At 42.2% G+C, this 14,414-nt stretch overlaps 1 protein-coding gene across 11 annotated transcripts in view; it reads right to left on the reverse strand.

Moving 5' to 3' along the window:
- Positions 1–14,414, reverse strand: part of LOC138748799 (ryanodine receptor 1-like) — a 394,433-nt gene that overhangs the window by 242,874 nt on the left and 137,145 nt on the right. For all 11 annotated transcript variants that reach the window (XM_069909562.1, XM_069909560.1, XM_069909558.1 and 8 more), the window contains one exon: positions 10,745–10,891. In XM_069909562.1, coding sequence (XP_069765663.1) covers positions 10,745–10,891 — 147 coding nt within the window. The remainder of the gene's footprint in view (positions 1–10,744; positions 10,892–14,414) is intronic.

Raw genomic sequence — 14,414 nt, forward strand, 5'->3', positions numbered from 1 at the left:
GGCAAATTGAAGAAGAATCGGAGGGACAAGCTTTGTGTCCACTTGGAAAGGGAAGGATTGATCAAGAAAGTCAGAATAATGCACAATGGAGATCACATCTCACAATCTGATAAGAGTTTTTTTTGAGGAGATAACTGAGAAAATTGATGAGGGTGGCATTCCAGACATTGCGCACAAGTACTTGAGCAAGGCTTTACTGCAGGATTGGACCACAAATTTAAGGAACCAGGGACACAAAGCATGTTGGCAAACTGGATCAAAGACTGGCTGGGTGAAGGAGACAGAGAGGAGTGGTGGACTTGTTTGTTTATTTGCCACAAAATAGCGAAGAGCCCACAGATGATCTCTAACATTCCTACAACCATGTATAAAGCACAATTGACAGGGTAGAGGATTACTTGGAGAAGGAAGCTCAATTTGCAGCAAGGGCAGTATGAGAGGACTGTTATGGGGTTCATTAGGGAGCTTGACAGCTGTGAGGAAGAAACATCTCTATCTTCATGCCTGTTGCTGCACGCTTTCACAGTCTTAAGCCTTCTCCCCGATGGGAAGAGGGAAAAGGGAGTGTGGGAGATGAGATTTTCAACAAGTTGGCTGCCTTTATTAGGCTGCGGGGGGTGCAGATCGAGTCCATGGAAGGAAGGGGTTTTCATTGGACCCATGAGCCGAAATGGCTTGTTACTGTGCTGTTTGTCTAAATTATGTTCTCCGTTACATACACTACCTTCTATAGTTTTTTTTCTGCTCTTGACTAGAGCAACTCCCATTCCATGATATGCTGCATCCAGTAAGTATACTCTTGATGCTGAACCTGTAAAAATTGTTGATGGACAGAAAAGACATGGTGTTTCTCTGATTGGAAATCTGTAACAAGTGTACTATAGGAATTGGTGCTGGAACCATTGTTTTTTGTAATATGTGACAGGCATGTGATTGTAGAGTCTGATTAGTTAAGTCTGCAGACAAAATGAAAATTGGTGGAGCCATGGCTAGCAAGAAAGTTGCCCAAGGGCACAGTGGTACATGGATCAGCAGAAAAGTTAGGCAAAGTTGTGGGCCAAATATAATTGAATACGCAAAAGTGCTGGAAAAACTCAGCAGGTCACACAGCATTCATAGGAAGTAAAAGGCAATAAAATTTCATCAGGAATCTGGAAAAAAACAGGTAGATGCCCAAATAAAAAGGTGGGGGAGGGGGTACGAGAGATGAGGAGGAACTCAAGCCGACATGACAGGTATTGGTGGTTACAGGACAGAAAGAAACTGAAGTGAATGAGGGAGAGGACAAAGGGCTAAGAAAGACAGCTCTCTGAAAGGAGTTGGAGAAAGGGAGACATACAAGGTGTTATTCCTCCAATTTGCAGGTGGCCTTGGTTTAACAGTATGATTGTATATTGCATTAAACCCTAGCATCTACAGAATTTCTTGTTTAACTGTGATTTATTGGAGAGAAGTGTGAGGTCATGCACTTTGGGTGGTCAAATTCTGGTAGATCATGTGGAATAAATGACAGCAACCATGTAAGCTTTGACATACGGAGATAGCTCTCCAAACGTGGTGGGGTGGGTGAGGAGAAAGTTGGGTTATGTCATCTGGTTCCACATGCAGATAGTCTCTTATCCTTAATGGGTCCTACTCTTTCTCTAGTTACCTCTCGATTTTAAAATACTTCTTAAAATGTCCTGGGATTTTCCATCATCCCATTTGCCAGTGGCATTCCATGGCTCATTTATATCATGATTTTTTTTTTAAAAACCTCCACGGACTCAACACTCCTGAAGGACCTTTCCTATTTTCAGTGCTCTACACTGATATACTTCTGTTTTTCATTAATCAAATCATCTTTAAGAAAGGGATTAAAAAAGGGCACCGATAAACTAAGCTTTTTTCAAGAAATGAAGAAAATGCAAAATAAAGAATTGCGCAATATGTCAGCTAGATAATTCAAGTAAGAACCAAATTGAATGTTAGAAACAAAAAGATGACTGAATGGAAAAATAGGACAGGCAAAGAGAGAATATAAGAATAGCATAGCAGTTAACAAAGTGTACCCAAGAGAGTTTTCTTTAGTTAAGTAGGTCATGAGAGGAACAGGGCTGATTAGCAACCAAAAAGATGCAAGATTCAAAATTCTTTTATTGTCATATAATAGTACAGAACATGAAATATTATACTAAATTGCCTTCTGCCTGCCGTAAGACAGTTGCCATTAGTGTCGCCCAGCTCCCCTTACAGTAAGAAGCAATAGCGTCCCTACAGAGTCACTGAGAGTGGCCGTGGATGCACCTCCAGCGAGAGTGGCCGTGGATGCACCTCCAGCGAGAGTGGCCGTGGATGCACCTCCAGCGAGAGTGGCCGTGGATGCACCTCCAGCGAGAGTGGCCGTGGATGCACCTCCAGCGAGAGTGGCCGTGGATGCACCTCCAGCGAGAGTGGCCGTGGATGCACCTCCAGCGAGAGTGGCCGTGGATGCACCTCCAGCGAGAGTGGCCGTGGATGCACCTCCAGCGAGAGTGGCCGTGGATGCACCTCCAGCGAGAGTGGCCGTGGATGCACCTCCAGCGAGAGTGGCCGTGGATGCACCTCCAGCGAGAGTGGCCGTGGATGCACCTCCATTGCTCCCACAGCCTCTGCAGCTGCACAGACTCTTTTTCGATTCATCAGCAACGTGAGCTCAAGACCCAAACCTGACACCATAAGGAAGCCTTCAGCATTCAATGTCTTCTTACTCAGGCACCCTCTTGAATCCCGGCTTCTATATCTAATTCCAATGAGCCAATCTCCAGTAGCCCAGAGCTTGTATGGAACCCCTGACATTCTTGTGCTTCTGGTGTCCTGCATCAGTCTGCAGCTCCCCAGAATTGCAACTCCACGAGGTCACTGACAAACATGGGTGCTGCCATCTTGGGCACAGACCTCCATGGTTGCAGGGTTTAACTTACAAACACTGTTGACTAATAGGCCATTTAAAGCCTGTATGAAGCCATCATCATGAGAACTGGGCCGCTGAACCCTTTGGAGCAGCACTGCGTCTCAGTTCCCCGCTGTCGCAGGTTTGTATCATCGGCAGCGCTTCTGTTACAGCTCCGGCCCTGCCACTTTTTAAAAAAATATAAAGAGATGTGCACATTGTGCATTGCTGACATGTAGAGTAATCTTTCCCAAGGAGGAAGATGGTGACAGAATATCAGTAGGAAGAGCAGTAATAATGATAATGCTTATTGTCATAAACATGTCCATCAAAATTCTTCCTTTAATGCCCAAACCAGGCTGTGATTCAACCAGTCAGTATACTTTCCACAGTGTATGTGTATTAGTTGGATCAGAGTATCCTGTTATATGCTAAATCTCCTCAATTCCTTAGAAAGTAAAGATGTTAGCATGCCTTCTTCACTGTTGACTCTATGTGCTGGCTACTGAAAAGGTCTTCGGAAATCTGGACCCAGAAACTGGAAGATCCTGATGACTCCAACTCTGCCTCAAAGGCAGACCGGTGTGTGGCCCCTTGACCTCTCCCTCCTAAAATCGACAATAAGCTGCTTGATCTGGATGACATTGAGAGCATGATGCTGTTCTGGCACCACTCAACCATGTTCTCAATCTCCATTTTGTATCCGACTCATCATTTCCACTATTTTATTTGGGCACTTGGCTGCTTTTTGCTCAGGCCCGAAACATTGGTCATGTACCTTTACCCCTGCTCATAAAAAATGCCGTGTGACTTGCTGATTGGCTCCCCATTTTTGTGTTAACAGGGGACTATCAGTATGCAGCCATGTTAATGGGCAACATGGCATTGGTGCAGCTGATCCTTACTGATTGGGGTCTGATGATGAGGAAGTTATTGAAGTTCTCTGGCACGGGTTCTGTGACTCAGAAGGGAAGAGAAGAAAGGAGAGCAATAGTGATAGGGGATTCATTGGTGAAGAGAAGAGACAGGATCAAGACTCCCGGATCATATGGTTGCCTCACATGCATCAGGTCAGAGATCATCGAATACTGGAGCAGGAGGTTGTGCACAGAAGTGTATCTAAGAGGCTCTCTAACATCACATCTCAACCGTGATGACGCAGTTCCTCTCGTCATTGGCCACTGTCTGAAGAGATGCATCAGAGAAACTGGGAGTTTCCTTCAAGAGCAAGCAACTCGTTCAGCTGCGATTACATACAGACCTGATGAGATTGTGTGTGGAATACTGCTACATGTTTCAGCTCCATAATCGAAGAAAGAAGAGACTTGTGATAAAGGGAGCCACAAATGTTTACCTGATGCAGGTGTGGGGTGGGTGAAGAAGAATTTTCCTGAGGTAAAATAAATAGACTTGGCCTTACTCTTTCATGGTCTAGACTAATGGTTTTCAAACTGCCCCCCTAAGCTCACATTCCACCTTAAGCAGTCCCTTACTAATTACAGAACCCTTATGGCATAGGGATTGGTTAAGGTGGAATGGGAGTGGAAAGAAAAATTGAAAACCATTGCTTTAATTAGACCTAATGGACTCGTTAGGTGCACAGTTTCAGAACTCCAAAAAGAAATGGGCCAATTACAATTTTTCTCAAGCAAAATAGTTCAGTAACAATTGGGTCTAGAGCAGTGATTCTCAACCTTCCCTTCCCATTCACATCCCATCTTAAGCAACCCCTTATCAATCACAGAGCACCGATGGCCTAGGGATTACTTAGGGTGAAATGCGAGTTGAAGGGGGCAGTTTAAAAACCATTGGTCTAGAACAATGAGGGGAAGATATCATTAAAGTATTCAAAATTTTCAGAGTGCTTGGCAGGATATATATATATATATATATATATATATATCTCCTATGATCTCCTATTATATATATATCAGAACAATGTCTTACCCAGCAGTAGTGTTTAGAACCAGAGGTTACAATTCTCAAAAAAGGGGCTGGCCATTTAAGATCGAAATTCAAGAACCTGTTCACCGAGCAGGTTGTACATCTTTGGAATTCTCTAATCATGGGATTAGTCTGGGAAGACTGAGTCAATGAGGGCACTTAAGAAATGTTAATTTTTTAAAAAATAGTTATAAAAACAATCAAGACATATAGGATTAACAGAGCAAAGTGATAACATGATAAAAGATCAGCCAATCCTGACTGAATGACTGAGCGGGCACAATGAACCTCATAATATCTTCCGACTTTCATTGATTATGCTCTTATCAACTACTGCATTGTTGTTCAATCTATAAAATTATTTCTATCATTTATAAATTTAAAACCCATGTAATGACAGATTCAGCCGTCGCAGTCCAGTTCCAAAAGCTGGCAATGAGGTACTCAATGTGACAACCACCAACTGCAACAACAAAGTTACTTCTCTCCTTAAATTTCATCCGCATGTGCCATCAGATTTCATAAATCTGTTCTCCTGAAGTTCATTAATTTTAGGGTGAAGCATTTCTACTGAAGTTCTGAATAACTGTTGATACCATCATTTCTAACAGGTTCCTCTCAAAAATTTGATCTGGATCATTGGTAAGTAGCATGATGAATCAGGAGTCGGTTTTGACAAATGCAAACAGGGCCTTGTTCATCGCTTCATACTTGCCAAACTGCTCATTCACAGTAAAAACACCCTACTGGATAAACACTCAGCTGATCAAACAAATGAAAGTCTGAGCTCTTCATCAAGCCCTTTTATTAATCCTTCACAGCATGAAAAATAACCAGTATTTTTAAAATCATCCCAGTTGCAGCCACAGAATAAGAGGGTGCTTTGAGATGACAAGGGTAACGCGTGTGTTTAACTGCTTATAAAATTCATTACTATTGAAGTCATTGTAGCGGACGGAGTACAATGCAAACATGCAACCCAATGACTAAAAAATTTGGAAGCATTCACCAGGTTATTCTCTTGAAACATTCAGTATTTTCTCTCTCCTCAGATGCTACCTGATAGGTTCTTCACAAGATCATAAGATAAAGGAACAGAAGTAGGCCATTCAGCCCACTGAGCCTGCTCCACCTCTTCACCCTGAGCTGAACCGTTCTCACATCTAATTCAAATTTCTAGCCTTTTCCCCATATCCCTTGATACCCTGACTAATTAGATACCCATCAATCTCCTCTTCAAATCCCCTTCCACAGCTGTATGTGGCAACAAATTCCACAAATTCATGACCCTCTGGTTCAAGAAATTTCTTCTCATCTCTGTTTTAAATGAATACCCTCAAATTTTAAGACTGTGCCCTCTTCTCCTGGATTCACCCACCAAGGGAAACATCTTATTCACATCTACTTTGTCTAATCCTTTCAGCGTTCGAAATATTTCTATAAGATCCTCTCTCATTCTTCTTTACTCCAATGAATACAGTCTCAGAGCTGATCAACGCTCTTCAAATGTGAGCCCTTGTGATCCAGGAATCATCCTCACTAATCTTTCTGAACTCTCTCTCCAGTATCAGTATATCCTTTCTAAGGGGTCCAAAACTGCACACCATTCTCCAAAAGAGGTCTCACCAGGGCCCCATCTTCTTTGGCTTGGCTTCGCGGACGAAGATTTATGGAGGGGGTAAAAAGTCCACGTCAGCTGCAGGCTCGTTTGTGGCTGACCAGTCCGATGCGGGACAGGCAGACACGATTGCAGCGGTTGCAAGGGAAAATTGGTTGGTTGGGGTTGGGTGTTGGGTTTTTCCTCCTTTGCCTTTTGTCAGAGAGGTGGGCTCTGCGGTCTTCTTCAAAGGAGGCTGCTGCCCGCCAAACTGTGAGGCGCCAAGATGCACGGTTTGAGGCGTTATCAGCCCACTGGCGGTGGTCAATGTGGCAGGCACCAAGAGATTTCTTTAGGCAGTCCTTGTACCTTTTCTTTGGTGCACCTCTGTCACGGTGGCCAGTGGAGAGCTCGCCATATAATACGATCTTGGGAAGGCGATGGTCCTCCATTCTGGAGACGTGACCCATCCAGCGCAGCTGGATCTTCAGCAGCGTGGACTCGATGCTGTCGACCTCTGCCATCTCGAGTACCTCGACGTTAGGGGTGTGAGCGCTCCAATGGATGTTGAGGATGGAGCGGAGACAACGCTGGTGGAAGCGTTCTAGGAGCCGTAGGTGGTGCCGGTAGAGGACCCATGATTCGGAGCCCAACAGGAGTGTGGGTATGACAACGGCTCTGTATACGCTTATCTTTGTGAGGTTTTTCAGTTGGTTGTTTTTCCAGACTCTTTTGTGTAGTCTTCCAAAGGCGCTATTTGCCTTGGCGAGTCTGTTGTCTATCTCATTGTCGATCCTTGCATCTGATGAAATGGTGCAGCCGAGATAGGTAAACTGGTTGACCGTTTTGAGTTTTGTGTGCCCGATGGAGATGTGGGGGGGCTGGTAGTCATGGTGGGGAGCTGGCTGATGGAGGACCTCAGTTTTCTTCAGGCTGACTTCCAGGCCAAACATTTTGGCAGTTTCCGCAAAGCAGGACGTCAAGCGCTGAAGAGCTGGCTCTGAATGGGCAACTAAAGCGGCATCATCTGCAAAGAGTAGTTCACGGACAAGTTGCTCTTGGTGTGAGCTTGCAGGCGCCTCAGATTGAAGAGACTGCCATCCGTGCGGTACCGGATGTAAACAGCGTCTTCATTGTTGGGGTCTTTCATGGCTTGGTTCAGCATCATGCTGAAGAAGATTGAAAAGAGGGTTGGTGCGAGAACACAGCCTTGCTTCACGCCATTGTTAATGGAGAAGGGTTCAGAGAGCTCATTGCTGTATCTGACCCGACCTTGTTGGTTTTTGTGCAGTTGGATAATCATAGAGCCTCATCAACACCTCTTTATTCTTATACTATTCCTCTTGAAATGAATGCCAATCCAACCTGCCAGTTAACCTTCAGGGTATCCTGCACAAGGACTCCCAAGTCCCTATGCACTTTCGAACCTTGAATTTTCTCCTCATCAAAATAATAATCTGCCTATTTATTTCTTCTTCCAAAATGTACAATCTTGCATTTCTCAACATTGTATCTCATCTGCCCTTTATTTGTCCAAGTCTCTCTGCAACCTTTTGGTTTCTTCAACACTTCTGTCTCCTCCACCTATCTTGGTGTCATCTGCAAACTTTGCCACAAAATCATTTAATCTATAAACTAAATCATCGATATACACTGTAAACAAAAGTGGCCCCGACATGAACTCCTGTGGAACATCACTAGTAACTGCAACCAATAGAACCACTGTTTGCTTTCTGCCTATCGGCCAATGCTCCACCCACTCTAATACCTTTCCTGCAATTCCATGGGCTCTCATCTTACTAAGCAGCTTCTTATGCAGCACCTTATCGAAGACCTTTTGAAAAACCAATTACATAACATCCATATCCTACTTGAGATTTCCTCAAAAAATTCCAGTGAGTTGGTCAGGCAGGATCTTCCCTTCATGAAACCATGCTGGCGCTTGGACCTATCACGTCATGCATCTTGAGGTATTTAGGGGAAATCACCATGGGTAAGTTTAAAAAAACAGTTGTAGGTGTCTAGTGGTGGTGGAGGCTGAAAAATTAGGGGTATTTAAGAGACTCTTAGACAGGCACATGGATGAATTCAAAATGGAGGGTTATGAGGTAGGAGGGTTTTGTACTTTTTTTTGTAGGAATATACAAGTTGGCACAACATCGAAAGCCAAAAGGCCTGTACTGTGCTGTGAACTGGGCCATGTTCTGTTCTTCTTCCCTCTCCCATCTGGAACAACCTTCACCTGCTAGCCTGTGCTCCCCATTTTCTTATTCACATGTCTGCCTGATTTTACCCTTTTCTCCACCGCAATTCTTTCCTAATGCCAGTCTCCAATCTAAAAATCTTTACTTACCACCCCCTTCTGCATTCTACATCACATTTGTACACATCTTGTGGCTTTTAATAAATATGCTAACATTTCTAGGCTCAAGTTTCAGGTACCCTTTAATATGCTGATGCAGAATTAAATGTGGATAGAAAACTATGAAAGCTCGTATGCTCCATTATTGTGATTTTTTTTCTCATCATCGAAAACAATGCTGACAGCAGAAGTGCTATTTATACAATCTAGAGCCCATTCAAATACATTCCAAATTGGTTTACCGTAGAAGGACTTCAGGCAGCTGAGCCTTTGAAACAGCAGATCCATTTCTTACGCCTGGAATGACCCAGGCAGCTGCAATTTGAGCTCGATGGGACTGTCTCTGATGCAGCATCTTGGTTGACTGAACATTTTGCACTATACTCCTATGTTCATCCAGCTGACAGTATAAATCGTGCACACATAAACGTACAGGATATGATATTTAAGATTCCATCTCCATTCTGAATTATTACCAAGTTAACTAATTGCTTTCAAGAATTACAATGAAGATAATTATGATTAATCAACAAGATCTGATATTGCCTTCCCCAAGAGTTGAGGGGGGGAACCCTGCCAATGAGCTTTGCTAAGGTCAAATTCCCATCAATATCAATTAGTGAAAGTTCATGATTTAAAATAAATGCATGTTTGAAATCCAAGCTGACCTAAATTTCAATGGTTAGACAACAAATTAAGCTGTTTTATTCTCATGATAAGGGAGGCTGCAGATGTTGGAATCTGGAGGAACTCAACAGCATCAATGGGAGAAAATCATAACTCTTCATCAATGCTGTGTTCTCCTCCGAGAATTCTCCCGAAGGGGGAAGACAATACTCCACTACACTTTGTCCAAATCTCATTGTCATCATTCAACCCAATAGGCCTATCTACAATACATTTCACTTTGTTTATTTCAGCTCTTTGCAAACAAAAATAGACTTTTTTTTTTAAAAAACATGAACAAATATCTTCCAGTCATTTTGATTATTCCAGGAGTTTAAACCAGATCTTTGATAAAATTGGCCAAGTAACAATGCCACAATACATGACACCAATAAAAATCACTGATCATTTGCCTTGTACAATAAATCTCTAATCATCCAGTATCCCATCTTTTGTAAATCCTGATGGTTGACCACCAAGCTCATTCATTCCCATTCTACCTTTGATATCATTTGGGCCTTTTCTCACGATTCTTATAAATTCACTTGGCCCGTGTTCCCAAACTCCCTTTAAACTCATTAGGTTCCTATTCCCATGATTCCTTTACACTCACTGCAGTTTGTTTCCACCTTCCCTTTAAAACCCAAAGATCTCATTTCTACACCTACTTTAAAGCCACTAGAAGCCATTCCCCATGCTGAGAAAACAAATAGTATAATGTATCTCTAATGGGCAAAACTTGTTTTTAAATCATGACCCCCAGTTCTAGATTCCTCAAATGAGGAAACATTCACCCTTCCAAAACCTGTATTTTGTATGTTTCAATCAAACAATTTCTCCCTTCTAAACTCCAAATCTGTTCATCCTTTCCTGACATGGTAACCTGCCCACTCGAAGTGAAAAATCCAAAGTAAATCTTCTCTGAACTGCTTCCAAAATATTAGCATAACTTACTTCATCAGATGTGGTGTCACTTCTGAACTGAAGCATAATCTCCTCACTTTTGAATTCAATTTAACTAGCAAGAAGCAACATTTTGGTAACTTTCTTGATAGTAATCTATTCCAAATTGTGCATTGACCATTCATCAAACCATTGAAACACAGAACTATTTGAATAATGTTGTAAACTAGACTCTCCTCTTTAAAATAGAAGCAACGGGTTTACAGTCACAAAACAAGAAATTAATTATTATAATAATTGTTTTAAATTTCATAATTCAAAGCTACTCTTAGGCCTTTTTAAAAAAAAAAAAAATACTTACTAGGTGTCTTGTCACCTTCGTCAGATGGTGATTCCTCGATCTCTTTCTTCTTCCTCAAGTTTCTTACTTTTTCAATGAGATTTAATAATCGTCCTTTGAATGAAGCATCTTCTTCTTCCTCTTCTTCATCCTCTTCTATTTGAATGCCTGTTACATAACATAGTTTTGCCTCAGGAATGCTTGTAAATTCATTTGTAGCTTCAAATTGTTCCATTTTGGACTTTTGATATACCATATATTTTGGCATACAAGACGACCTTCAGATAAAATGGGTCCCCATTTTCAGCCTGAATTTCATGGTTTTATCATATATTGGGCAAAAAAGACAACCACCAATTTTCTGCATGGAACGTGCCAGAGACTGGTGTCTGGGCCTCCCAGCAACCACCCAAACTTTGAAACAACACCCCAATCACCAAATAACAAATCTGTAAATTATACAAGTAAGTGATTACAATAACAGTGGAAAATAAAAACCCTTTACTTCTGGCCCAGAAGATGCCAAATGGAGTTGGGTCCAAGTCTTCAGCATCAGCTGCAGTCAGAGTCAGTGAAAGGCAACTCCATTTTCAACATTGGGTGTGGTGCCGTCTGCATCAAAGAAGTCGCCTCAGTGCCCAAGTGTGGTCAGTGCAGGAACCATGACTACTTGTCGGCTTGGGGGGCACCCAGGCAGGAGCGGGGACCTCAGGTTCCACAATTATAAAATGTCTGGGTGAGTTATGGCAGAGGTGGGGAGATATTGGGAAGCACCAGGAAGGTGCTTCAGGGTTGTCTTATACAATCGAATATACGTCGAGCAGTTTTTTGAGTAGAATTTAAGATCTCATTTTTGTATCAGCTGTATACAATTTTTTATTAGTGCTTTTTGGGTGTTTCAAGGGTCGTCACATGCTGAAATATGTGGTAATATTCAGTTATTGAAAAATGTTTAGAAATCAGAAGAAACAAATTTAGACGAGGTAGAAATAAACAGCATAAAAATAGCCATGGCATCATTCATTCCTTTCACTCTTCACCACGTTAACGTTTAAAGTACAATATCAATAAAGCTGGAAAGGGGTACTGATGGTAGTGATCAGCCATGATCTGTAAAATGGCGGTGCTGGCTCGACGGGTCAAAGGGCCTACTCCAGCTCCTATTGTCTATAAATTAAATCTTGCATTTATCAGCAACCAGGAATTACCTGGACACTGCTTGGTTCATCTGGTTAAAATATTCAAGTCCAATGTGTTCACTTTGCTCAAGGCTACTCGGCCAAAGTATTTATTTTGGTTAGTAAGAGTATCGGATTTTCTATTTTCATCACCTTCTCAACTAAACTATACCCTGCACAGTGGTGCAAAAGTAAAGCTGATGAACTCATAGCTCCAGTGACCCGGGTTTAACCCTGACATTTGGTGCTGTCTGGAGTTTGCAAGTTTTTCCTGTGACCACTTGGATTTCCTTCAGGTTCCTGTAGTGTAGTTGGTCAATTGTCCATTGTAAATTGCCTCCAGTACAACATGGGGAGAATTAATGGGAACATGGAGAAAATCAAATGAGATTAGTGTAAATCTCTGCTTGATAGTGTTGAATACAGTCTTACTCTGAACACAATTCCACCAATTTTCTCCATATCGAATCTGTAGCTATGGAAAATCACACATCTATCCTCTGCTCATCTCTTGTGAAAGACACTTTTGTTTTAGAACCCACTTAGGCCCTCTCCCTCAAGTGCTTTTCTCAGTAGATTGATGTCGGTGCAAATTTTAAACGTGCATCTTAGGAGGGGGAAGAAGAGAGTACAACCAGAGTGGGAAGGTCTGAATGCCTGATTTGTGTTCACAATTCAAGGTCTTGGGCAGAGCTGATCCCATATCAAGTTGTGATGCAGCTGGACAGGATGTTTTCTGAGGATTCATCTATAAAAACTGGTGAGAGACACTGGGGATGTACTAGATTTCTTTTGCTTTCAGTGCAAATGCCAGTGTTCTTTATTGGCTGTGGCATTAATGGGACAAACTGGTGTTGATATTTACACCTAAAAACAAAGCTCTATACCCTCTCCACTTAGTACCATTAATACAGTCAAGGGTACATGCTATCTTTTTTGTCCTGTTTGCTGAAGTCGATGACCAGCTCCTTTCACTGACAATGAAGGGAGCAGTTGTCATCCTGTCACAATGCTGCTCAGTGCTCTATCTCCTTCCTGCACTTCATTTTGTCACTGAGATCCAGCCCACCTGGCAATGCCATCTGCAAACTTGTTGATGGAGTTAGAACAGAATTTGTCCATACAGTTGTGAGTGTACAAGAAGTAGAGTTGAAGGCCAGAGTATGCAGTCTCGTGGAGCACCAGATTTGGGGATGATCAAAAAGTTACAGATCACAAATTCTGTTCAACTAATGACCAGAAAAGTAAACAATAATTTACTGCCAATTATAGGTCTCATTTTCTAATAAAACTTGGATTTGCAATACTAAATAAATAATATGACACGGACCAAAACAAATCGCATGGGACTCACATGAGATGGCCAAATGGATACAGAATTGGATTAATGGTAAGAATCAGGGTGGTAGTGGAGGGTTGTTGATCAGATTGGAGGCCTGTGACCAGAGATAGGTTGCAGATATCATTTCTGGGACTGTGGTTTGGCATCTATATTAACTTAGATGACAATGCATTTAGCATCAAAGAGCAATGAATCTGGACACAAGCTGAACACTGGAATGATCTTTATTAAAAGACTTTTAATAAAGGGGATCACAACAGAGATAACCCATACTAGTATTTTCTAATCAATCACATTGGACTGAACACTACCAATACGAGCGGCGGCTTCCACTCAGACAAAGATGGTACAACACAGTAACATCGGACTTTACACACTATCAATACGAGCGGCTGCTTCCACTCATACAAAGATAGTACAACACAGTAACATCAGACTGAACACACTACCAATACGAGCGGCTGCTTCCACTCATACAAAGATGGTACAACACAGTAACATCGGACTTAACATTACCAATACGAGCAACTGTGTACAGACTTAAAACAACCAGGGATTACAATACACTATCCACCGTTCATTGTCTAACTTGGGGATGGCTCCAATGCTGACCAACAGCTCCAATCCCTATGAAGTGCACACTTAACTGATGACTCCTTCAGCATTTTCCACAGTTCACAGCCTGGAGTGGAGCAAGGCTCAGAACAGAAGAGCAAAAGAGCCCCTGCATGTGATGGACTTTATAGTACAGTAAGCTGGAGTTTCCAGCCCAGGAAATCACGAGGTGATTAAAGGGACCAATGGTCAGGTGTACAAACACTAATGAGTGAGCAGTGTCCAACACTGATTAGCAGATGATGCATCTTCCGACTAGGTTCCAGACAGAGGTCACATGGCCCTCCACAACCCACACGACACATTTAGTAATTTTCCAAATTACAACAAAATTGGTGGGATGGTGGACAGTGAAGATTATCTAAGATTACAACAGGACCAAGATGATAATGGAGAAGTGGGCCAAGGAATGGCAGATGGAATTTGGAAAAGTGAAGTGGTGCACTCTAGGACGTTAAAACAGGCCAATACTTATAATAGTAGAGAGTCAGAGAATATTGTAGAACAAAGAGACTTGGGGGACTAATATATGGTTGCAGAAAAGTGGCAACTCTGG

Source organism: Narcine bancroftii, chromosome 13 (genome assembly GCF_036971445.1).
Source record: "Narcine bancroftii isolate sNarBan1 chromosome 13, sNarBan1.hap1, whole genome shotgun sequence".
In the NCBI taxonomy this organism is placed as follows: Eukaryota; Metazoa; Chordata; class Chondrichthyes; order Torpediniformes; family Narcinidae; genus Narcine; species Narcine bancroftii.